This window comes from Tursiops truncatus, chromosome 7, assembly GCF_011762595.2.
Source record: "Tursiops truncatus isolate mTurTru1 chromosome 7, mTurTru1.mat.Y, whole genome shotgun sequence".
In the NCBI taxonomy this organism is placed as follows: domain Eukaryota; kingdom Metazoa; phylum Chordata; class Mammalia; order Artiodactyla; family Delphinidae; genus Tursiops; species Tursiops truncatus.
In genome coordinates this window covers 46787436-46814027 of record NC_047040.1, presented here as the reverse complement: position 1 = coordinate 46814027, position 26592 = coordinate 46787436, and the positions used below count along the sequence as shown (strand labels likewise).

Here is a 26592-nt window from a genome sequence, read left to right as displayed (position 1 = left end):
AATATTCTGCATTTGTACCCTCCTCTTCTCACAATTGCTAGGTTTGATATCATATTTGTGTGTGGATGATTTCCTACCTTTACTGTATGGTTGCTTTTACTGGTGAGCTTTCACATTTGTAATTTTTTTGTTTCTAGTTGTGGGCTTTTCTTTTCTGCCTAGAGAAGTTCCCTTAGCGTTTGTTGTAAAGCTGGTTTGGTGGTGAATTCTCTTAGCTTTTGCTTGTCTTTAAAGCTTTTGATTTCTCTGTTGAACCTGAACAAGAGCCTTGCTGGGTAGAGTATTCTTGGTTGTAGGTTTTTCCGTTTCATCACTTTAAATATATTGTGCCACTCCCTTCTGGTCTACAGAGTTTCTGCTGAAAAATCAGCTGATAACGTTATGGGGATTTCCTTTTATGTTATTTGTTGCTTTTCCCTTGTTGCTTTTAATATTTTCTCTTTGTCTTTTTTTTTTAATATTTTGATTGGCATTTAAAAATTTTATTCATTTATTTATTTATTTTTTGGCTGCATTTATTTATTTATTTTTTTGGTCTTTGTTGCTGTGTGTGGGCTTTCTCTAGTTGCAGTGAGCAGAGGCTACTCTTTGTTGCGGTGTGTGGGCTTCTTATTGCAGTGGCTTCTCTTGTTGTGGAGCATGGGTTCTAGGCGTGCAAGTTTCAGTAGTTGTGGCATTCAGGCTCAGTAGTTATGGCTTGTGGGCTCTAGAGCACAAGCTCAGTAGCTGTGGTGCATGGGCTTAGTTGCTCTGCGGCATTGTGGGATTTTCTTGGACCGGGATCGAACCCATGTCCCCTTCATTGGCAGGCAGGCTCTTAACCACTGCACCACCAGGGAAGTCCTTTCTCTTTGTCTTTAATTTTTGTCAGTTTGATTACTTTGTTTCTCACCGTGTTCCTCCTTGGGTTTATCCTGTATGGGACTCTCAGCACTTCCTGGACTTGAGTGACTGTTTCCTTTCCCATGTTAGGGAGGTTTTCAGCTATTTTCTCTTTGAATATTTTCTCAGGCCCTTTCTCTCTCTCTTCTCCTTCTGGAACCCTTATAATGCGAATGTTGGTGCGTTTAATGTTGTCCCAGAGGTCTGTTAAACGGTCCTCATTTCTTTTTATTCTGTTTTCTTTATTCTGTTCCACAGCAGTCATTTCTACCATTCTGTCTTCCAGCTCACTTATCCGTTCTTCTTCCTCATTTATTCTGCTTTTAATTCCTTTTACTGTATTTTTTCATTTTAATTATTATATTGTTCATCTCTGTTTGTTCTTTATATGTTCTAGCTCTTTGTTAAACATTTCTTGTATTTTCTTGGTCCATGACTCCATTCTTTTTCTGAGATCTTTGATCATTTACTATTATTACTCTGAATTATTTTTCAGGTAGATTGCCTATTTCTATTTCACTTACTTGTTCATTTGGGGTTTTATCTTGTTCCTTTATCTGGAACATATTCCTCTGCCATCTCATTTTGTCTAACCTTCTGTGATTGTGGTTTCCATTTTGGAGGTTATAGCTCCTCTTGCTTCTGGTATCTGTCCCCTTATGGGTGGAGCTGGGTCTTATCCCTCTGGTGGGCAGGGCTGTGTCAAGGGGTGTGTATAGAGATGGCTGTGGACTCAGGAAGATTTTAGGCAGCCTGTCTGCTGAAGGGTGGGGCTCTTTTCCCACCCTATTGGTTGTTTGGCCTGAAGTGTCCCAGCACTGGAGCCTACAGGCTATTGGGTGGGGCCAGGTCTTAGTGTCAAAATCGTGGCCCCCAGGAGAGCTCACGCCAAAGTGTACTCCCTGGTACCTCCACCACCAGTGTCCTTGTCCCCACAGTGAGCCATAGCTGTCCCTGCCTCCCCAGGAGACCCTCCAAGAGCAGCAGGTGGGTCTGGCCCAGGATCCTATGAAGTCACTGCTTTTTCTCTGGGTCCCAGTGCACACAAGTCCTTGTGTGCACACTCCAAGCATGGAGTTTCTGTTTCCCCCAGTCCTGTGGAGTTCCTGTGATCAAGCCCCACTTGCCTTCAAAGCCCAATGCTCAGGATTCTCCTCCTCCTTCCAATGCCAGACACCCAGGCTGGGGAGCCTGATGTGGGGCTCAGAACTCTTACTCCTGTGGGAGAACCTCTGCAATACAATTATTTTCCAGTTTGTGCGTTGCCCACCTAGCAGGTATGGGATTTGATTTTATTGCAAATGGGCCTCTCCTACTGTCTCGTTGTAGCTTCTTCTTTGTCTTTGGATGTAGAACATCTTTTCTGGCAGGTTCCAGTCATTTTTATTGGTGGTTGTTCAGCAGTTAGTTGTGATTTTGTTGTTTTCATGGAAGGAGGTGAGCTCAAGTCCTTTTACTCCAACATCTTACATTAAAAGAAAACTTGACAAATACATGTTGAACAAAAAGCAAATGCTCTCAAAGGAAAGTTTTTTACTCCAACAAAATAAAATTCAATTCATCAATCCAAAAAAGCCAAGAACAAACAAACAAATGTGACCCAACTAAACTTAAAAGCTTTTGCATGGCAAAGAAAACTACTGACTGAACGAAAAGACAACCTAAGGAATGGGAGAAAATATTTGCAAATGATATGACTAACAAGGGGTTAATATCCAAATATGTAAACAGCTCATACAACTCAGTATCAACAAAACAATAATCCAATCAGAAAATCTGCAGAAGACTTGAATAGACATTTTTTTCCAAAGAAGACATACGGATGGATAACAGGCACATGAAAAGATGCTCAACATTGCTAATTATTAGAGAAATACAAATCAAAATCACAATTAGGTATCACCTCAGACCTTTCAGAATGGCTGTCATCAAAAAATCTACAAACAACAAATGTTGGAGAGGATGTGGAGAAAAGGGAACACTTGTACACTTGGTGGAATGTAAATTGGTGCTGCCACTATGGAAGGGATTCCTTAAAAAACTAAAAATAGAACTACCATACGATCCAGCAATCCCACTCCTAGGTATATATCCAGAAAAAATTAAAACACTAATTTGAAAAGATACATGCTTCCCAATGTTCAGACTAGCACTATGTACAATAGCTAAGACATGGAAGCAGTCTAAGTGCCCATCAACAGATGACTGGATAAGAGGTGGTATGTGTGTGTGTGTGTGTGTGTGTGTGTGTGTGTGTGTGTGTGTCTGTATATATATGTATATATATATATATATATATATATACATATATATATATAATGCAATATTACTCAGCCATAAAAAAGAATGAAATACTGCCATTTGTAGCAATGTGGATGGACCTAGAGAATATTATGCTTAGTGAAATAAGTTAGACAGAGAAGAGAAATACTACATGATATCACTTATATGTGGAATCTAAAAACTAATAAAATGAATATATATACAAAATAGAAACAGACTCACAGATATAGAAAACAAACTGTGGTGACCAAAGTGGGGAGGAAGCAGGGAGGGACAAATTAGGGATGTGGGATTAACAAATACAAATTATTATATATAAAATAGATAAGCAACAAGGTTATACTTGGGAGTTATACCCATTATCTTGTAATAATCTATAATGGAATAGCACAGGGAATTATACTCATTATCTTATAACAACCTATTCTGGAATATAATCTGCAAAAATATTGAATCACTATGCTGTACATCTGAAACTAACACAATATTATAAATCAACTATACTTCAATAAAAGGGGGAATTTGGTAGTACTTATATATTTCTTGATGGAAAAAAAAAAACCCAGTAAAACCACTATAAATGTGGCATAGCTCATAGCATTGTAAGGATATTTTATTTCATTTCCTATACAAGAAACCTCCTTTAAGGAATAAAGTAAAAAAGAAAACCACCATCTGGATTTTCCTATAGGTTTGTGGTGATTATTAGTGCAAGAAAATGTAAAAATACCTGGAAAGAATCCCTGTATGTTACATGTCATCAAGTGAAATGTTTGAAAATAGTGACTCAGGGCATGGAAAATCTATTTCCTTAATTAAAAACAATTATTTTAATTAGTGTAAAGTCATATGTGAAAGTTCTAAAAATTATTTATAATTCATAACATACTGAACATACTCATTAAGATACCTAATTCTTTAAGTCTTATAAGGAATGAGGCCATTTCCTTTAGCTGTAGGTCATTATTCATAGACAAGTAGGCAAAATAACAACAGAGAATATTTGTCAAGAGTATATAGTATTTTTATGTTCTACAAAAAAAAATTTTATGTTCAATATTCAAATATTTTCTGATTTTAATAAAATACATTTTTATAACTGAACTCCTTCCAATATTAAAGATAGCTCAGTACTTTTTGTACTTAAAGGGTGAGATATAGGCCTCCTGGATAAATCATTACATTTTGGTCTAATTTTCCCCATACACTTATTATACCTCTTAGACAAACTAAGCTTAGCTGTACCCCAATTGACAATAAGATTTAAATCTTCTGGAAGCAAAGTATTTGGTCTCGTGTTGTCCTCTCTTACTTTATTACCAAGAGTCTTCTTTGAATTGTGGTTAACACGTTTACAGTCTTTGTTTATCTTCTGGCTTTGACTGGCATGGTGTTTTTTACTGATACATGGCTTTTCCGCTCCAGTTGGATATATAATATTCTTGTGATCAATAGAAGGAAAAAACGTTTGAGATGATATTTTTCCAAAGGATCCAGTGGGTAAATCTTGGAGATAGCTGGGGAAATGTTGGCTAATTTTATATTCATAGATTGATTTTCTTGAATTTGAATCATCTACTTTGACAGAATACAGATCATCTATTGTTATATTCTGATAAGTATCTATTGGACTTTGAGGTGCATTCAACTTTTCAGAATTACGCTGAGGTATGATAGGTAAAATTCCAAGTCCATTTTGTTTTAATACTAATCCAGTACCAGGAATAAAAAGTTCTGGTTCTTCCTGTTTTGACAGATGAATGATGTTTGTGTTTGAAACAGATTGATGTGCATGTCCATTCACTGCTCTATCTTTCCAGATTAAAGGGTTATATATAACTTGTCCATCAACAGGGCATGAATTGCACTTGTGGAGTAACCAACTGTCAATACATTTCCTATGAAACTTAAAAAAAAGTTATAAGTTAATCAGAGATATATTATCTTGTTTATAATGTATACTATCTATGTAAAATTTCCCCACTTTCATTATTGTGTTACTTTTAACACTGTTTCATAATATTGGAAGGTAATAAAATTCATCAAGTTTTATGGAAATATTTTGAAGTTCTCTTAAAAATGTAATTGGTTAGAGACTGATCTTCATTTTCCACATTAAAATGAAAAGCCTTCTATGGATGTCATTTTTTCAATTTCATTAAAAACTCACTACTTATTCAAGCCATTAATTTCACTGTTGCTTTCTAATGAATGAAAATTATTAATAAAAACATCATAGCCAACTAGAGTTGAAAATTGATATGATGATGGTAAGACATAGTGTGACAAATCACCTTCTAGGGAAGAAAACAAATTATCAGTCATTTTAAGTAAGGGTGACTCTAAAGCTATAAAAGTTTATTTATTAAAACAACTTTATCTCAGAAAAAACCTGGTTACCACTACATAGTGATTCAGCAACTTTAGACTGATTCCAGTAAGTTCATTTGAAATAATAATAAACTATGTCAAATTAAGCATTTCTGTTTCATCTAAAAAATCATAAAAATAACATTAAAAAGTTAGTATTCTATAAGCCTTTTCCTTTTACAGGTAACTAAAGTAGATAAAAGAATCTAACTTAAAGTGCCATTTTATCTTTCCTCAATAGTTTATACAGAAATGAATCCTAATTAATAGGAATCCATCCTTGGGGGGCAGAGCTGCCTTCTCAATAGTCTCTGCTCTAGCTTTCTGCACACACTGTTCAATTTGAACATCTCTGCTCATAATTCAACTAAAAAGTAAAAGGAGAGACTTAAATTGCCACTTCATTTGTGAAAACTGGCCCTACAGGGAAAGTCAAACTAAAATGATGTGACTTCTACCTTGTGAGTACATGGTAGCAATCTTGTATGCTGACCAGGACAAAATGCCTTCAAACAAAGTCGACACTGGTAGCCTGGAGCAAGCAGCTTACTATTTTTTGTGATCAGTAAGAGAGGCAGTGACCTTACCACGTGTTTTGGTGTGTAAACTTGGCTAAATGAGAATAAACAGAGAGACATGAATGGTCATATGTGATCGTAGATAAGGAAGTAATCAATAGTACAGGTAATAACCTCCAAATAAATAATGCAAATGAACCCAGTGCTTTCTAGAACTGAAGATAATAAATCTCGTACATTATAAAGTTACAAAATCTATTGTATTGATCTTGAACAAGATGGATCCAACTTCAACATCAACTTCATAAGGAACAAAATTTAATTTAGTCATTTCAAATAAAAATACTAACCTGAATTTTTTTGACTTGCACTTTTTAACATCAGTGAAACCAGAACATAATTTTGAGAACGATATACTCAAATTATTTGCACTTTTTAACATCAATGAACCATATACTCAAATTATTTGCACTTTTTAGCATCAATGAAACCAGAACATAATTTTGAGAACCATATACTCAAATTATTTCAGACTGAGCCAACACACAGGCTTGTGTTTAGAAAAATACAACCCAATTTACTCTGTCATCTGGTAGGAAGTAAGATGTGTGGTAAACCATATTAAATATTCCAGCTACTATTATAAACCGGTAGGTCATAATCTATGAGGAGACTTATTTCACTTGGGGTATATGCTTATTACTTCTGTATTGTTAGACCATGTTAATGAACTCTAAAGATACAAACCCCATTTTTGTACCAAAAGTACCAACAAACATAACTAAGATTACACAATGTAAATTTGATGCCACTAGCAACTGATAAAACACGTAAAACAAATATTTAAAAACAAAATCTTGGTTAAAAGGTTAGATGCATTCCTATTATTCAAAAGTCATTCAGAATAAAGTTCAAATATATTCTTTAGACAACTTTATACTTCTCATTACTCTTCAGATAAACTGTCATAATGCTACAAAAATTGCTTTTACCAAGGTCATTTAATTGTCAACTAAAAAAAATCTGCGTGTTTCTATTATTTCAGGTTGTTAATCACTTTTTAAAAAAAATCTTGAAACTCTCTCCTTTTATTTATTCTATTTTCTCTGCCTAGAATGTCCTTCTACCCCTAATATTCTCTTGTCCCCCCCTACAATATCTCCTAAACAATTAGTTATACAATTTATCATTCTAATAGGTTGAAGTGTGATACCCAGCCAGGGCCAAGGGAAATGGAGATGGAGAGACTTTGTATAGGCTCCTTTCATACCCACAAAGCATTTTATGCTCCACAAGAGTTGTGGTCTCTGAAGTGTGTGGAGCATCCACAGGGCATGGGCTAGATATCCACTGGGTTGGATAGAAATCTATCTATCTATCTACTATATATATGTGGGATAGAAATACATATATACACACATATATATGTATAAACAAGCACAATTTTTGTTTGGTTAATTCATTGAAATGGTCCTTTAAAAAATATTTCAATTTTATCCCATCCTATTAAAATGAGCTTTGTATATATTTTATAGTGTACCTAATATGTTAATTATACACGGTGCGTTTAATTTTCTTTAATTGATACGAAGTATGGCAAAAGGTCTGGACGACTGTCCACTAGTCAGGGTTTTGAAATACAACCAATCCCCTTAGCACTCTCCTTCCCTGGGGGTGGAATAGAGGGCAATAAGGAAAGAAAGACTTCCTTCCCATAGAGGTCATTTACTTCAAAGCAAATCTCAAAGCTCCCTGTATTTTTTCTTTACATAACATGTATCAGTTTTAATTTTACATTTATTTAGATGATCACTTAATTGCTGAGGAAACTAGATATCCCTAATACCTAGTACAATCTCTGGTAGAATTAATAATAATAATAGACAGCATTATTTGAATATTTACTGTGTGTATTAATTCATCTCATATGCACAACATTACTATGAGACTGGTTTTATAATTATCCCCATTTTAAAGATAAAAATGTGGCAAGGAGATGTGAAGTAACTAGCCCAAAAGTTGCATAGCCAACTTATGGTTGTACTAGGATTGGATTTAAGCATTCTGACTCCAGAGGCTTGCTCTTCACTTGAATACTATGTCACCTAGTATATATCATAAGTACTCAATACATATTTATTGAATAAAGAAATGAATAAAACTTATCTGAACTGAAAAATTGTTTAAATATCCTAAGAAATATAAATTTCACTGAGAATCTCACCCTTGCTTTTCTTGAAAATGTGGCATCTTTTCTATCTCATCTTTAATATCTATATATTTTACAGTTTCATCTGATCTTTTTTCCAACGATCTCCATTTTTGATTTCTCTTCTGTAATAGGTAAAAGGTGAATGTTACTTTGTAAATTGTGGAAGCTTTTATCTTGTGCATTAAATCAGTAGGCTGTGTATCAATAACATAATAATGTAAATAAAGACTAATCATTTTAAAAGATAGCTTTTTAACACATTAAAGAATTTGCAAATTATTAGTGAGTCTAATATACTGTTGCACAGCTACTATAACAGTTACTTTTTAAGGTAAAAATATTTATCTATTAATCAATAATGGTAATTGTGGATGTTTTATCTTGTGTAGTAAATAGAAGGTAGCATTATTATTCAACATCAGGAGATACTTATTTACTTGTTAGATTCAAAGGATAGCAATAAAATTCCATGATGTAAGAAATTTTAAAACTGTAAATGGTTGTCAGTAGCATTATAAGTCATTTTGTAGTGTTGAGATCTTTTTTTAAAATGAATTTTCAAGCTTGATGGCTGTAATTTCTGTCCTTAAGATTTATGTGTGATATCATTACATATTTGTTATTGTGTTGGATTTTATAAATTACCAATGTAAGAATTGATTGCTTATAAATCCTTATGAAAAAGAGTTCTCCAAAAATTATGGTCTTTGGTTTTTATTCAAACACAGTCAGCTCTATTCCAGAGAGTTACCTATTCTTAGATTTTACTTAGATTTACAATAGGAAAATACAAACACTATACGAAATTCAAGATGGATACTGTACCTCACGAAATGTAAATGAGTGAGAAAGATGGCAGCAGCTATCAAAACAATTCTGGCATAAGTGATATTCTATACATTTGGTACACCTAAAAATGCAAAACACCAAAACATACAAGAAAAAATCCAATTATTTTGATTGTTTTTGGTGAAAAATTCTGGCCAAGATTTCCTGGGAACTATGCAGATATGACAAGGCCCATCTTAAATCTCACCCCATATTAGCTTCCTGTTGCTACTGAAACAAATTACAACAAATTTAGCAGCTTAAACAACACTTTATTATCTTACGGTTTTGTACGTCAGAAGTCTGACATGGGTCTCAATGGGTTTAAAATCAAGGGGTCCACAGAATGGCATTTCTTTTTGGAGGCTATAGAGATCTGTTTCTTTGCCCTTTCTTCTAGAGGCTGCCCACATTCCTTAGCTTAGCTTGTGGCACTTTCCTCCATCTTCAAAGCAAGCAATGCAGCATCTCTCTGTGCCTTTCTTCCATATTCACATATCCCTTTGACTCTCTTCTTTGCTGCCCTCTCCCACTTTTAAGAACTCTTGTGATTATACACTGAGCCCAGGCAATCCAAGATAACCTCCTTATTTTAAGGTCAGGTGATTAGCAACCTGAATTTCATATGCAACCTTAATCCCCCTACAACATGTAACCTAAAATACAGGTTCTGGGCATGGGGATGTGGATATATTTGGGAGGGCATTATTTTGCCTACCACATATCCCTACCATGATGTCTTCCTGGAATGCTTTATCTTTCATTTGTCTCTTTTTCTAAGTTCCTTTAGGATGTACAGCCTATTGGACATTCTATCATTTGATTACCTAGTGTTTTCCTATTATTTCATGAATGCTAGAGTTATACTTAGCAGAATACTTCTTGAAAACAGGAATTGCACTATATTCCTTCTCTGTCCTCACAAAATAGAAAAAGGTATATGTATAAAAAGTTTGCAATAAAAATCATTGATATACTAAAAAACTTAATTTTCCACAAAGCTCAATCTAAACTTGTATCGCTTATAAAAATTTTGCCACAAGCAGAGAATTTTAATTTACTTTCAGCAATATTCACCAAAAATAACATTTCAAGCAAATAAAGTTATTTTCTTACTCAAGTTATCAAAGAATTAGAAGACTATTTCTAAGAGAACTCTGGGAAAATATATCCTTCAGACATCTTAGAGGCAGCAAGTATTAATTTATTCATTATTATTGTTTATACAAACAGGGAAGATTCTTAATAATTAACATCAACCAATCAAAGCAATGGTGCAGTTTATTCAATACATCAAATTGTGCTGGGCTTCAAAAAGTTAAGTATCTCTATATTTTAATATATATATATATGATAGTTTTGGAATTAACTTCTTAAAAGGTAAGTAGCTATATTATGAAACTTTAATGAAGAGGAACTGAAAAGCTTTCTAGTTTACCTTATCTCCTACTCAAACCATTACTAAAACTACCAGAAATAGTTTTTTCAGGCTAACGGCTGAAATGCTAGCATTTGAGGGAGTGGCAGGAGATATGGATGTGAATAATTGTGAGCCAACTGCGTAGAGAAGTTATTCTGAAAGGAGAGTGCAGAGCAGCAGGCAGGAAGCAGAACAGTGGAGAATGCCTGTATTGAGGGGTAGTAGGAAGAATCACCCTTGGGGACAGAAAGCAGTCAGAGGGACAGAGGAGAGCACTGTCATTAACAAAATACTTAAAAGCAAGATTTGAGATAATTTACCAAAGCCACCCACGCATTAACAATTTGAGGAATACATCACTATAAAAACTGAAAATTTTACACCGTGGCTTTCACCTGTCCTTGTCACCCCCAGCTGTTCCTCCCAACCCACCTTTCCACACGTTACCTTAGCCCCTTATTGTTCTTACCCACCCCTTTTGAAAAAATTCAGATTGCCCCCAAAATGGCTGCTAATGCCAAATATCAAGTCTTTCCTTTTTCTAGAACTCTCTTTAACCAACATTCCTGAAACTAGCTGAACACCTCCTGCTAAACTTTATAAAAATTCTGCCCTTCTTCCTCAAGTGAGCTTTCTCAGGCTTGCTGTTTTCAATAAAGACTTTTGCTAATGGTGCTCTAGTTGATTTACTTCTATGTGACACATTGAGAAAACAAAGGACTAAAACAGTTTAAAGGAGAAAGGTATCATTCACCTTTGGGGGTGATTAAAAACAGTTTTATGGTTTTATGAGAGGGTTTTAAAAATATTAATTAGACTCATCATAATGTAATTCCAGGAAGACTGAAAAGTAAACTGATGCATTTTAGAAAAAATTTTAACAAAGACTGAAGCAAAATATTTTCTTCTTAACATACAATTAAGATTTCAATTAAGAAAGCACAATATCCCAAGCATAGCAATTAATTGATGTTTTATTGTGGAATTGTGGGAAAGTTTGAGGAACACTCAAAAAGTAATGAAAATTTCTTTCTCTAATAAGTATCTTGTTGTTGTTAAGGTATAAGATGTGAAAGAAAACAAAACACGCATCATTGCAGTTTGGAGTTGGGGAACTCAAGTTCAGTTGATCTAGTCAATATCCCTCTGGCTCAGTCCTAGGAGTTTTTGGCAATGACCTCATTGGCGGTTCAAAGAAAGTTACAGGGGGTGAGAGGTCTATCTAGCAGGGCTCTGAGCTTGGAAACTCATTTAGGCCAAACTACCAAGCCTGTGTTCAGAGATTCCAAGAAAGGATGCTACTTCAGACTCTCAATCTAGACTGGAATACAAAGCCAATACTCTGTGTGAGTAAAGAAAATAAAACTACTGAAATTCTTAAGGTACTGGGCTGACACAGATCACTAGTCTGAAAATCCTAAATACGTAGCCATCTTTAAGGCTAACACACTATATAAAGGAGGAAAAGAAGAAGGCTAAATGACTAGTACTCTAATGTTCAAAGTTTCCTAAAATTAAAAAAAAAGTTAGACTACAAATTTATAATATTACTGATTGATACTTACTTATAACACTTCCCCTCAACTGGAAACTGTCGACAGTTATTACAGGGAATTCCAAGGTGTTTGTCTAGTCGCTCTTTCTCAGCTGTAGCCACAAGTTTGCTAGAGTTTTTGAATTCCTCTAAAATAAGTTTTAATGGTGCAAAGTCTTTCCTACACAAGGGACATTTCAACATGGAAGTGTGTGATACCTTATCCTGATAATTAGCTAAGATCTTCATGCATTTTATATGAACACTATTGCCACAGCCAAACCTGTTAGAAATAAAATCCAAGTTTACCATTTGTGTACAGCAAAGTTATACATATATATATATATATATATATATATATATATATATATAAAATGTTTTCTGTGCTACCATCTTTATTTCCTATAAAAATAGATTCTGAACTGATTATCCAGATATAGCTTGATTACACACATAAACACTATTTTATCTATCTAATCTAATCTATCATATTTAATTTAGTACATCAGAATTCCAAACAAAATCTTTCCCATTTCAATGAACTGATGGTAAAAGATTTTGCATCATTATAATATTTTTCATTTTTAAAGTGAGAATGCATATAGTCTTAACAAAAAGGAAAAGTATAACAATTATTATTATTTTTAAATAAAAAGCATCACTGAGAGCAGGGGTGTCACCTTATTTTTCTAGAAATCACACAATATGAATGTGGTTGTATCCAATAAATATCTGCTGAGAGAAATAATATTTTGGGAAATAGTAACTTTAAAATATGCAAAAGAAGCAGCTATGTGAAAAAAATACAATGTGGATGAAAATTTTGGTAAATAATCAGGAAAAAAAAAGAACTGAAAAGTTCAATACCAAATGGTTGCCCAAATTTTCCAGGTCCAAATTTACAGTGCCTTTGAAGCATAGTTAAGTACAATACTCTCAAAAAACATTTATGTATAAGTGATATTTTGAATTATTTAGTTTTAAAGATAAAATTTAGAAAAGCTGAAGAGAATTTTTATCATTTTAAAATAAAATAATCTTCACTTTCAGAAAAACTGTTTGTAACTACTCTAAGCCGTGGCATTTATTCATGTGTATAAAACAGAAACATGAAAATTATCTACTTTAATAACTTAAAGTGAAAAAGTAAATAAAGTGGAGTTATTTTTTAACTTTCACCCTTTAAAATGTAGCCCAGAAATATTTAGAGTTAGAACAGGACCTCTCACAACATGTTAGGAAATAAAAGGTGGCCAATTAAGTATAATTGTTTAAATATGTATTATTTTTCTATCAACGTTTCATAACATATTACAAATATATTAAATTAGAATTTTTTCCTAAGTTTCTAGAATCCAAAGAAAAATCATGTCACCTGCAAAAGGTGACAGGAACCTTTTTCTCTAAAAGTACTTCTTGACAAATAGAGCATATATCATCTGAACTAATTTCCTTCTGTTTAATGTAACCATCTTCTTCAATCTGTGCATTTTCATTGTTCCTTCCTTGTTGGGGAGTTTGAACTCGATGTATCCCTCGAAGCAAGTCGCTGATTTCTCTTTCCACAAGACCTAATTGCAAAGCAGCTAATGATAAATTCCAAAGTATTAAAATTCAGTGGCAAATTGGAGACAAAGAAACAACTTAGGCAGAAAATTAGCATTTTTTTCCCGAATATCAGAAAGTTTGGTTGAATTATTACACTGACATTTACCACTTATCGTATTCCTTTCAGAGCCAAAAGGTCAGAAAAGAGTCATTTATAAAAAGAATAGAAGTTATCTCTTGTTTTCCTGTTACTGAAAAGAGTCAGTGTAACCAGTGCATTATAAAGGTTTCAGATTAATTATAAGACAGTGTTCCTCCTTGGATTGGTGCTATAATCATCTCTTACATTTTGATCTGTTCTCTTGTTCATAAACAAACACTTATCATCATACAGGAGTATTAAAAGAAATGGGCATAAATACAGAAAGGAGAAGAGAGATTCGAGTGGTTAGTGTAATTAACATTTGTTAGATGAATAAATTAGTAAATAGATAATGAGAGAGCAAGACACAGTTGCGCCTATTTTCCTTAGTTTTACGTCTCTACAAGTGTCTCGGTAGCCACATTCTTCATAGATTTGGTCAGTATTCCTCAGGACAATCTGTTAGGAACTATATTGCCTATACATTTGGGATACACAGTCTTTGAATTCTGAATTTTCTCCATCCTGCTGTCCTTCTAAGAAATGGTGTACTAAGTGCATATAGTTTTGATCCAGGCATCTTAGATTCCCTTTTTCTCTGGCCCATTCCCATGCCCCTCCTCTTTCCCTCTTCTTAACATAATTTAAATGCCAGGTGTTATTGGTCCCCTTAAGTTCTATTCATTTTATATATTCTTTAATACATAGAGATTAAAAAATCATTTGTAAGATAATGAAAAGCTCCATTTCCCCTAAAAAGATTACCAAATAAACATTAACAATACTGAAAACATCACAGTTACATTTCAATACAGAAATCTCTGTTCCTTGTCTGAGGTGGCATGGCAGGTGGAATGTGGGAGGATATCATACTTTAATTAACCATTACTTTGGAGGATGAGGGCTATTTGTCACAGAGACACAGCAAAATCTGCTCCCTAAAAAAATGAGGAGGAAAATGAAGAACAAAAGATTATGCTTTGGGGGATAAAGATTCTCTAGAGCAGCAGAAATACTGAAACATAAAATTTCATAAGAGGAGTTGGCTACAAACTGTTCTTTGTGGTATAACATGAATTGGAGAATAAAAGGGAGAAACAAACTCTTCTGAAATTAATTTGGAAAAATTAATGTATGAGACTATAAAAGAATATTCTTTCATAAAGGAGAGCAAGACAGCTAACCTTATCAGATATCATAATGTATTATAAAAAAACAAAACTCACTATAAAAATTATGAAACAAGGATGAAAAGCACTATTTAATAGCTGTTATTGAGATCACTAGGTAGAAATATGGAGAAAATTTAATTACTTCAAACCAAATACCAACCTCCAATTTATATCAATACAACTACACATGGATGCTATAAAGAAGAATAAAAATAAAATAGAAAAGCTAGCAGAAAAAAAAAATCTCTAAAATACTATGGAAGATAGACAACTTTCAAAGTATCAAAACAATACATATAAAAAGTAAAAATGGTCAGATTTAGCAACACACAAAAATCCATATACATATATATAAAAAAAATTTAATGAAACCATATAAAAAAGAATTATGACATTAGAAAAACATTTGCAAGGAGGGGTAATCCCTATATTTAGGAAGAGTGTGTAGTTTTATCCCAATAAATAAATAGCCGAAGTTTAATTTACACATGTAGTACAAATATTAAAGTCAACAGATGTTCAATTTCATTAATATCAAAAGAAAATGAGTTAAAATCAAAATGAGGTGCAGACACAGAATAAATCTAAATAAAAGGTAATAAATAAATAGAATGTTACATCTTGTTTGCCTCATGTTATTTTCTCTTTTTATTTGAAAAAGTTACTTAATTTACTAGGAATGAATAGATTACTATGAACTTTGTATCTGTTATTTTTTCCCACTTTGTGTGACTTAGTCTTTTTTTCTAATATTATAGAAATATTATTAGCTTTTCAAAATATTTCCATGTATCTTTATTTTCTTTGGAGACTTAAATATGCTGTTAATGTCTTCCATTTTATGCTTAAGTAATATGGTTAAATATGCCTAAAACATAAATCCAAAAAGCAAAGCTAAAATTGCTGAAATCATAAATCAGCAAAAGTATTGCTATAAAGCAATACCTATGGGTGACAGACATAAAAATATTAATACTTAAAAAAAGGAAAAAAAACTCGAACTCACAGATACAGAGAACAGATTGATGGTTGCCAGATGTTGGGCCAGGGGACGGCTAGGAGGTAGGAGAAATGGCTGAAGGTGGTCAAAAGGAACAGACTTCCACTTATAAAATAAGTAAGTCATGGGGACATAATGTACAGTATGGTGACTATAGTTAATAGTACTCTGCTGCATATTTGAAGGTTGCTAAAAGAATAAATCTTAAAAATTCTCATCTCAAGAAAAAAAAATTGTAACTATGTGTGGTAGTGGATGTTAACTGGATTAATTGTGTTGATCATTTTGCAATATATACTTACACTGAATCATTATGTTGTACACCCAAAACTAATATAATGTTATATGTCAATTATATCTCAGTAAAAAAATAATAGTTTTACTGCAAGATCCAGTTAATGAGACTTCAGGCTACAGAAATAATTGAGAGGAGAAAAAGTTTCATTTACAAAGAATATAACAGGTAGTCAGAAGTAAATTAAATGCCTCAAATGGAAGAATGTTAAATAAATTATGATATACCATACACTAACATGGTATATCATAGTTTATTTAACATTCACTGATGACTTGAATGAGAGAGACTACATAGCACTGAAATAAAGTAACAGTGTGTGACAAAAGCAGAACACAGAATTCCCACAGACTATTAGGTATACATAAATACAAGGTCAAAAAAGAAAATAGAAAATAAAAAGTTTATTATATCTTTGTGGTGGGGATTTTAAAAATTTTCCTAAAATGCAGTTTTTATTTTATCCATAAATATTTAATTGAGAAAAGGACAAGATGGCATTTACTAGACATTGTATTTAGGAAAAAACATTAGGTAATAAAGCTAGGTTTTACTGGGAAGCATTTGTTGGGTGATGGAAAATAATATTCAGTGTTCAAAAACTGATATCTTTATAAAAAATTCCTATGTAATCATCCTTATAGGTCTTCAAAAATAAAAGAGAGTCTCAGGTTTCTTGTATGCAACACTAGGGCACAAATAATTGTTTCCAGATTTGTTTTAGAAAAGAATCTATGAATGATGTTCAAAATGCTTCTGCTTCAATACCTCCTTCTCCACACTTATGTACACACTTTACATAATATTATTGAATAATTGTTTATAGCTTTCTTTGAATTACTTTATTTTCAAACTTTCATTTAAATGATAAATTTCAACATTATTGAGACTTATACTTTCTTTGAATATTTGTGCACAAAGGATTTTCTCAATGTTGAGTAGCTAAAACGTCTTTTAAATATGAGGTATAAAAAATATTTTATTTTAGTAGGAAATATAATTTTTCAAAATTAATATATAGGATCAAATTTAGACAAAAAATTTCCTACTAAATTTCCTAATAAAATAGGGATATTTATAATAAGAATAAGATGTGGTTTCTGCCTTCAAGAGCACAAAGGATAATATGATATAAAGTATTAGATTGATCCATATGAAATTGCTATTTTTGTAGATGAAAAAATATTGGCAATTCATATGATTCAATTTATTAAAAAAATCACCTGGTAGAATTCCTGATTAATATGCAGTACAATAAATATTTGTTGAATGTAATTGGGTAGAGCTGCACTGTTCAATATGGTAACCATCAGCCATATGTGGCTGCTGAGCACCTGAAATGTGGATAGTGTGACTGAAAATTGAATTTTAAATTTTGTCTTATTTAAATTTAAATGGAAAACAGATAATCTATAGTTTCTGGAAAATTTACGTTTATAACAATTTGGGTATTATATGAATTTATTTTTCAACTGAATATTTTACGATGTCTAAATGCAGATCAAGCATTTCCAATGAAAATATAGTGTCTGAGGTGAGATGCATTGTAAATGTAAAATACACACTAGATTTTGAAGGCAGTATGAAAAAACATTAAAATATCATAATTTTTATATTGATTACATGCTGACATGATATTTTGATGTATTGGGTTAAATTAAAATATGTTATTAAAACTAATTTTCCTGTTTATTTTTACTTTCTATAATATGTTAGCAGAAAATTACATATGTGGTTCACATTATATTTCTGTTGGGTAGCCCTAGTATAGAAGCTTGTGAAAATGATATGGAAAATAGTGTAGATAATAACTAAGACTTTGAAGAGATATGACCATTTAACTTCAGGTGTATACAATGGAGAAATAGAGAAGAAAACAATATCCATGAACTCATCCAACCTAATTATTGTGTATGAAGGGATTGGGAGAGAGGATGAAGTACAGAGTAGGTGACATTTCAGAAAGAACCTTTTGTCTACAATGTGAAGGAGAAAGCAACAAAGTGCAGATGCTGGAAATGGAGGCTACAAAGAACAGTACTAAGGGCTGATGAAGGTTGAACAAAGGTAAGAATGAGGATGGGGAAGAAAAATCACTGTTGAGAAGTAGGTAGGATGTAACATAAACAGGATTTGTTTATGAGAGAAGAGGATGAGAAAGGAAAAAGCCAAGGTTTCTAGCTTTGGAGACTAAAGTAAAAGGAAAGCCAATATGTGAGATAGGGAATACAACAGGAGAGCACATATCGGGGGGAATTTACTATTCCAAATGCCTGCGGGACCTCCAAAATTGTGGTGCTCAGAAGGCAGCTGGAAATACTGGTCTGCTGATGAGATGTGGAAATCACTGTTACAGAGGTAACAGGTGGAGACAGAAAATATGAGATGTTTCTAAGAAAATGGGTAGAGAGAAGAATACAAAAGAAAAATCCCTATGAAACACTAATATTAATTTATTATCTAGTAGGACTTTTAAATGTCAACTGTGCTTGTACTTATATAATAGTTGCCTAAACAGAACCAATAACCTGAATTGAATTGAAAAAAAATTGAAGACTGATTATCACTTTAATTCTTTATGAATATTATAAACATTTATTAATAAATGTTAAATGCCTTTGCAGTTCTTAGATGAATCTAGTATAGGTTAAATAAATCTTTGCAGGAAACATTTCCATAATGATAGCATCTTTATTATAAAATGTATAAATCGAAATAACCTGTGATAGAATTATTTTTCTTTCTCTTTTATTTTTGAGGACTCTAGAATTTAATTTTAAATTAAATTTCAAATTGAAAATTATAAAAAATGTCATATGCCTGACTTTAAACTCAATGTAGGTACTGACATAAAAACTATTTAACTGTAAAATACATATATTTTTTGCATTAAAAACTTGTCAGTAAACATTTTTAAATGAAATTATATATCATGTCAACTATTTCTGGGACCTGAAAAATTACATTTGTCATTTTTCTCATAATTAAAATAAATTTAGATACAGAAACTACTGTAAATTCTTGCTTAGAATTCATGAGGGAAAGTTTTTCTACTGAAAACCTGGCCATTATTTCACCTCATTTTTTATTAAGTGCTTTTTAATGTGAAATGGCATATAAAGTTACATTTTTTTGGTAAATAGGAAGAAAAATGTTCCAACTGTCTTAAATGTAACAAACTGTGTTACAGTTTTCAGACTGTCTGGACAATAACTGTCTAAATTTAGAATATGTCTAAATAAACAATTATTAAATTCGTTAGCTTCAAAGTAGTAAAAACACGCAAATGCAACTTACATTCATGATTCCTTGGAAGCCTGAATTTTTTCAACAAGACCCTAGTATTCAGAAGTAGAAAAACAAAATAAAACATTTATTTCTGACATAACCTCAAAAGGTATTATTAATTTTAGAATAGGAATGGCATTACAGAATTTATATTGCTGAAAGTATTAGGGATAAACTTAAAATTCTCATCAGTTTTCTGTTACAAGAGTCGTTAAATTTTTGTTTTAAAATAAGCATATGTGTAAAAAGTATGATACATGGAAACCAAAGACATTTGCAGTAAAGAGATTTGTCGGAGAGAGTCCATTTATTTCTTTATGACATAGAGTAGCTCACAAAGAGAGGTTAGTGAGGGAATCTAAGTATTCACAGCACTCTTTTTAAACTTCCCTGGAAGTTTCTTACTCCTGGACATGGAGGAATTTTCTGGATAGAGTAACAAATGACTGTTTTCCTATACATACCACTTTAACGTATGACAGAAAAATACTTTCAAATATCACCAATTAAAATGGAATATGACTTTTTTTTAAAAAGTGGGAAATATATATTAAATTCTTACTTAAATATATTAAATATACTTTAGTATGTTAAATACTTGGATTATATTTCCATTAAGTTTATGGTAAATATACTGTAAAAAATAAGTTATATTACATAAACATCAGAACAGAATGCCCTTGCTCTGAGGAAGCTGGCATAAAATAAAAATGGAAAAAACCTATTTTATGTATAATAATAAAACCAAATTGCAAATTCTGAAGGGACCATATTTTATATTTTTATGCTAACTAGAGCAAATAACTTGTGTTAGTAGATGCTCAATAAAAACTGATCAAGACAACAAAAAACTTGGTAAATAAAAGCATTAAAAAGAACAGCTATATGTATATATACTGTTTTCTAACCTATAAAGAAAAGCATTAGAAATATGATACACACTTTTCTTAATTTCTTGTTTGATTTTTTTCTCTTAAAATATTAATTACAAACTTTCTATAATAATATAATTAGTGATTTGTTGGTATAAGTATAGTAGGTAAACAAATGAGTTGATGTGGGTTTAAATTACATGGAAGGAATTTTTTTGTTTTTCATTTCTGGGATCACCTACAAACAGGATCTGACTCTAGAGGAAAAATTTTAGATTTGACAGAAGTAATCTTCAGCAGAGTCCTATTTTAATCTTAAAAGATTCAGAGTCAAATGCTTATTGAAAAGGAAAATAGTAAAATTTAAAAATATCATAATGAACCATGCAATTATCATCAGTGGTGTGAACAGGGGAGATTTTTTGTTTTATTGTTACATTTCACCTTTGTACATAATGAAAATCTAAACATTGACTTTTTTCTTATTAAAAACAATAACATTCCAAACATATAGAGGTGGTAGTATGCTTTCCTCACTTTAATTTTTAAACCTCACTTAATTTTTAAACCTCACTTAATTTTGGGGATGAAATAAAATATCCAAAACGATATTGACAAGCTACAACCATTTTACCTTTAAGTTCTCCCAACACCAAATTTCTTTAATCTTGCAGTACTCAAGCCATGAAAAAGGCAAAACATGTAATATACCAAGATGTTCCTTTGTGGAAGATCTTCATTATAATGTCACTTACCAGCATATATGCTTACAAAGTTCCCCTCCTTTCAGAAATATGGAACAATTACAAACATGAGGATTTCCTAGAGAAACCTTCAAAAGAAAAATGGAAAAATGCATACTTAAAAAAAAGTTCCAGTCAGTTTTTAGAGTTATAGAGTAAAATTAATAGATAATTGGATTAAAAGAGATTTCAAGAGATATTTTAGTTTAGGTGACTCCAAAAGGTTGAACATAGTCTACTGGAACATCTTAATTCTTGACACAAGTCTAATTTTTCACTTCCTTATTCTTTGCCTTGTTCAACAAATTGCATTGTCAGCTAAGACTGTTTTTAAGAGACCTACATTCAGGCAAGTGAAAAGAAATCTAATTTTAAAAACTTGAAAAAAAATCTATAAATTTTTAACTGAAAGGAAATTCTACTTTGCAATAGAGCTAAAGACCTTTTGTAAAGTAGTTCTTCTGGGGTTTTTGTTTTGTGCGTTTCAATTGGTGAGTTTACTTTATTTAATTTTATTCAAGAAAACGAATTTCATTCACCAAGTCTATACTGGTTTAAACTATTTATTAAATGCCCTAAGGGTTATAAAGTGAAAAAAGGACGTTTGACATAAGCAGTATGACACTAAATTAAAAATTTTCAAGTCAACTCCAGGGAGGTAGAGTGGTGGCTGACTTTTGAGTGGTGAGAGTAGGATATACGAATATGAAATATCTGTGGTCTTTCAGCAAAATTAAAAAGAATTTTTATTCATTAAGACATTTCCAAGGAATCACCATTTAAGCCATACTTCAAAAGGGTCTTGTTATAGCTTCAGACTGACTAAAAAGTAAAGAAAACCTGATTTTATTTATTTAGCAAATATATACGGCTTGTAAACAGATTGTACAATTTTCATTTCGTTTGAATTACAGGGTTAGTGACTGCTAACGGATCTGAGAACGCACGTAAATGCAAACCATATATTCAGATAAAATGTCTCCCGTTTTTAAGTCCAGAGATCAAAGGCCATAATCTTAGGAGAGTTGGATGCAATTTGGAGTCCTAACCTCCAATAATGGAACTTTTCTAACAAATACTGTTTCAATCTGCAGTGTGCACATATTTAAAGTCTGGAACACTCGCGGGTGGGGTTCGGCAGCAAGTGGCTACATACAAGGTGGGCCTGGGGGTACCGCGCGGGTCGGCCTGGCAGGGAGCCAAGGCGGGTTTGGGGGGGTAGTTACTCGGAAATCCCTGTTTTCCGGCTCTTCCTCTCTCAGTAGAAAGGAGGTGGGGCCCATCTCTCGTAGAAGGTAGATGCTGCTGCTCAGCGCCTGGTCTTGTTGCCAGTTGAGGCGGTCGCTAAAGTGTCTTCGCCTTTCAGAGGCCTTACAGCCTCCGCGAAGCATCTTGTCTGGGTAGGGGCGAAGGCAGCCCCTCCGCTTTCTGAGTCGCCCGCCGGTCTCCATGACAACCGCGTGCCCGCCGGTTGCCTTGGAGACGGCGGTTAAGTCGCAGTGTCCCAGAGTGCCTTGCGCGGAGGTTTGTTTCCGCAGCTCGCCCCCGCCTCCACTCCTTCCTGAAGCGACAATCCTGACTGTAGAGTGTTTCTAATACCCAACTGGCTGATTTAAAAGCTGGTGGCCAAAGTCGTCGCTGTCAAATCTCTCGCGTTCCTTCTGCTGGTTCCTCGCAGGCGGGGGCTTGTGAATTCTGTGTTAGGATAGTCGCACAACCCCCCGGTTACAGTTTGGGCTCTGGATGCTGAAATGATCCTGTGATGATTCATCATTTTTATCCGAAAGCCCAGAGTGACTGTTGACATTCAACAGTGTTCCAAAAACATTTTCCGATTGCATACTAGGTGCATAATCTGAATGAAGCGCTGGGGGAAGATCAATGATGTGGAAGACAGGATTTTAACCTGGGAAGTTAGACTCTTAAGTAGGGATGTGTGTGTTGGTGGGGGGATGGTCTTTAAACGAGGGGAGCATCTTTAAGTTGCATGTTTGTGTAGGGATGGGTGTTTGGGGTGGGGTGCGGAATCCATTGCCTCTATGCCCTCTAAATTTACAAATCCCAATTTAAGGAATAAGCTGTGCAATGTTGACTCAATAGTTCAAATTGTCTATGAGCTTTGTTACTACGTTCTAGGGGGAGAGCTGTAATACAGTATGAGTCAAGTAAAGAAGCCATATTACTGGAATATCTCTTTCAGAAATTGAAATCAGGAAATAGCCAGTTGGTGGCGAAAATATAAAGCTGGGGGATATTTGTCCCATTATCAGGGGAGGAACTCACAACTAGATTATGTCAAGCGCAGGAAGGAGAAAATGGCCAAAGGCCCCAGTATGAAAGAAGATGATGGAAATGGCAGCTTTCACATGTGAGACATCTGGATAAACAGCATCTAATCCTAGGTCTAAGATTTTAACTTAACTAAATTTTATCTCTACTCTCCTATTTTTACTAATAACAACTAATGTACGTACTACCATACTGCCACTTTACCATCAATTTAATGGTGCTAGATGTTAAACTTTATGCATTAAGAAAAAACTTCATATTGAAACCAAAAGAACTTATAAATTGAATTAACTTAGTTTATTTATTAATACTTATAATTTAAAAAACTCCAAATAAATGACAATCTACACTTTCTAAATGAGAAGGTGAGTAAGGTTTCAGAGTGAAGCCACTTTATTCAACCACCATTTCCCTCTCTCTCCATATACACACATACATACATAATATATCTCCATATATATTACATATATTATGTATATAGTTATTTAAGAATTACCTTGAAGGGAACTTTAAGAAACAAACAATAGCAAATAATTGTTCAAATTATTTTTGTAAATAAGTAAATTGTTTTACTTATTATAATTAGGTAATAATACTTGATACACGTGTAACTGGTAAACAGCATTCTCAAAAGATCGCATCTTTAAGACACAATTGTCATTATGTCAACTGAATATAGGTTCATAAATTCTATTTTGGGGAATGATAAAAGTAACAGTATTCATACTTTTATGGAAATTAAAAAGAGAAAGCACAGGTTGCTAGACAGAACTTTAGCTATAAGACATTTGTTTTTGTATCTCTGTTAAGACTTTAAAAACATTTTTTTAGCCAGGTGACTATCCCATATGTTTGCTTCATCTCTTAAGAGTGTGTGACAGGGGTAATATTTTGCAAATATTTAAGGGAATTGTTCCCCTCTAAGTTCTATTTTGAAGCATAATGCCCTCGGAAAGAGGGAAGTGGTTAGTGCTAGAAAGTCATTGATAAGCTTTGAATTACATGAACTAAGTTTTAGGCCCTTTAGCAATACAATTTGGTTATAAAGGCAGGAATTAAAAATTATTATAGCTACAGATTAAGATATAAAAAACTGGGCTTAGAGTATTAGGCCTGGGAATTATATGAAAGAGAATGCCCTGAGGGGTTGGGAAGAAGAGTAACAGAAGTCAGTGGAAAAAGTCAGCTGCCACTCTCAACATGGGTGAGTATGTGTGTGTTGGGGTAAGAGTGGGAGTAGGTGGAGGGATGGATTGAAACTATGAGCTGGGTTTGGGAAGACTGAGAACATCTAGGGGGTGTGTGTGTGTATGTGTGTGTGTGTGTGTGTGTGTGTGTGTGTGAGGAGGAGGAGGAGGAGGAGGAGGAGGAGGAGGAGGAGGAGGAGTAGTAGTATGCTTACTTCTGAAATAGTGTTAGGGAGGTACAGGCTAGTAGGAAACTTGAGTTTCTAGTTTAGTGCCCTAAAACACGATAAGCAATATGCAGAGGTGCCAGTGGAAGACAGGTAAATGAACTGGAGGTAATGCCCTGGTTCTCAAGGGGTAAAGATATATAATGAATATAGGAATTTGTGTTTACCCCTAGAGAATGGTCACAAAAGAAGGGCAGAATACTAGTGGATACAAAGAGGGTGCAGAACTCAATGACTTCAAGACTGGAAGCAAATAGAACCAAGGACTCTAGTGGGAGGAACCAACATGATACCTTCCATTAAAAAAAAAATCCAATAGGTCCAGAACAACTCAGTGATTACTAACAGGTGATCAACAGTGGCCACACTGCAGAAGTGACCAGCAAGAATCCAGGGGACATTGTATGGATTCAAGGTCTCCATCTTTCATCATCAGACACAAGGTTACATAAGCTTCACTTTCCTCAAACACTCATATACATTTGTGGAGAGAAATAGGTGATGGGTAGAAAACTGAAATGCTAAACATTTTATCCTTAATAGTGACCAAAGTAGCCTTAACATTCCTCTCACCTTGACTAAACTTCAGACAGATTTCTTCTGGACTTTAAGTCCCTGACCTCCCTTTTCTTAGAGCATTTCCTTTAGAAAACTTTCAATTGTAAATTCTTTCACTGCCCCTTTGAGATGCAGATTTTCTCACAGAATCTTGCCAGTTTTACAACCTAGTAATATCTTTCTCAAGAACCTGCTAGCCATCCCTTTGAAATAGAATCAAAAAAGATACTGTTCCTATCTCCCAGTTTTTGTGGCAGCGTGGAGCCTAACTTTGATAATCACCAAATAGCAAACATAAATGGTCTAATCGCAGTGACCAATCTTATCCTTAAGGTCCTCCAGTACTTTCCAACTAGCTCACCAAAGGATTCAAAACTCCCACCTTTTGTTCCAGTATAGTTGAGCTCAATCTCTCTCCCCTGCTGTAATGTCTTGAATAGACTTCTTTGCCTGTTTACTCTGCCAGTGCAATTTTTCTTTGGCAATATATACCATTTATCTAAACAGACTTTATTAAATCAGACTAAATGAGTTTATGAAGTTATGCTTCCCCCCCGCCATTAGGGGAGTAGTGGCTAGCAAGTGATTGGATCATTTATAGAGAGAACATACTTCAATATTTTGCACATCCAAGTCTAATATAAATTTGTAACCAACTATGAGTGTGATTGATACTATTAAGATGCAAAACTGAGTAGTTAATGTCAGATCCTTTTCAATCTGAAGAGCTTATGAAAATAATAAAAAAATAAAAAAGGTTTCAACCTCTGATATTAAAGTGAACTAGAGAGGGCTGAGATAGGCAGAGTTTTAAGAATGACCCCAATGACCTTTGTCCTTGCATAATTCCCTCTCTTGTGAATATGTCATGTTATATGGCAAAAGAGATTTTGCACATGTAATTAAGGTTACTAATCAGTTGACTGGGTTAATAAAAAGGAGATAATTTGGGTCATCCTAATCTAATCTCACAAATCCTTTAAAAGCAGAATTTTCTTTGTCTGGTGGCAGAAGGAGAGGCCAGGATTAAAACATGATTCTCTTGTTGGCCTTGAAGATGGAGGGGCCCATGTGATAAAGCAGTGGTGATGGTGGTGGTGGTGGGGGCTCTGGAAGAAAACAGCAACCTCTGACTAACAGCCAGAAAGGAAATGGTGACCTTAGACTTATAGCAACAGAGAACTGGGTTTTGCCAGCAAGCTTAATGAGGTTGAAATCAGATTC

The 26592-nt window shown here is 33.6% G+C and overlaps 1 protein-coding gene across 1 annotated transcript; it reads right to left on the bottom strand.

Annotated features, from left to right (window-relative positions):
* Positions 1-4258: 4258 nt before the first annotated feature.
* On the bottom strand, positions 4259-22498 carry ZSWIM2 (zinc finger SWIM-type containing 2). Its single transcript, XM_019931473.3, has 9 exons — positions 22334-22498; positions 21120-21196; positions 19502-19542; positions 13423-13633; positions 12079-12330; positions 9091-9175; positions 8278-8387; positions 5994-6147; positions 4259-5071 (listed from the first exon to the last, which is right to left on the bottom strand). Exons 1-9 carry the CDS (start codon positions 22496-22498, stop codon positions 4259-4261), a joined length of 1908 nt encoding a protein of 635 aa, XP_019787032.1.
* Between the last annotated feature and the right edge of the window lie 4094 nt (positions 22499-26592).

Bases quoted from the DNA above. Each gene is read 5' to 3' on its own strand.
- ZSWIM2 (XM_019931473.3), bottom strand. From the start codon at position 22,498: ATGCTTCGCGGAGGCTGTAAGGCCTCTGAAAGGCGAAGACACTTTAGC. The intron at 12,331-13,422 runs GTGACATGATTT...TATTTCTAACAG, and splicing joins GTTCCTGTCACCTTTTGCAG to GTTTGGCTGTGGCAATAGTG. The intron at 6,148-8,277 runs GTGAGATTCTCA...ATTCTCATTTAG, and splicing joins CATTTTCAAGAAAAGCAAGG to CCAAGTTTACACACCAAAAC.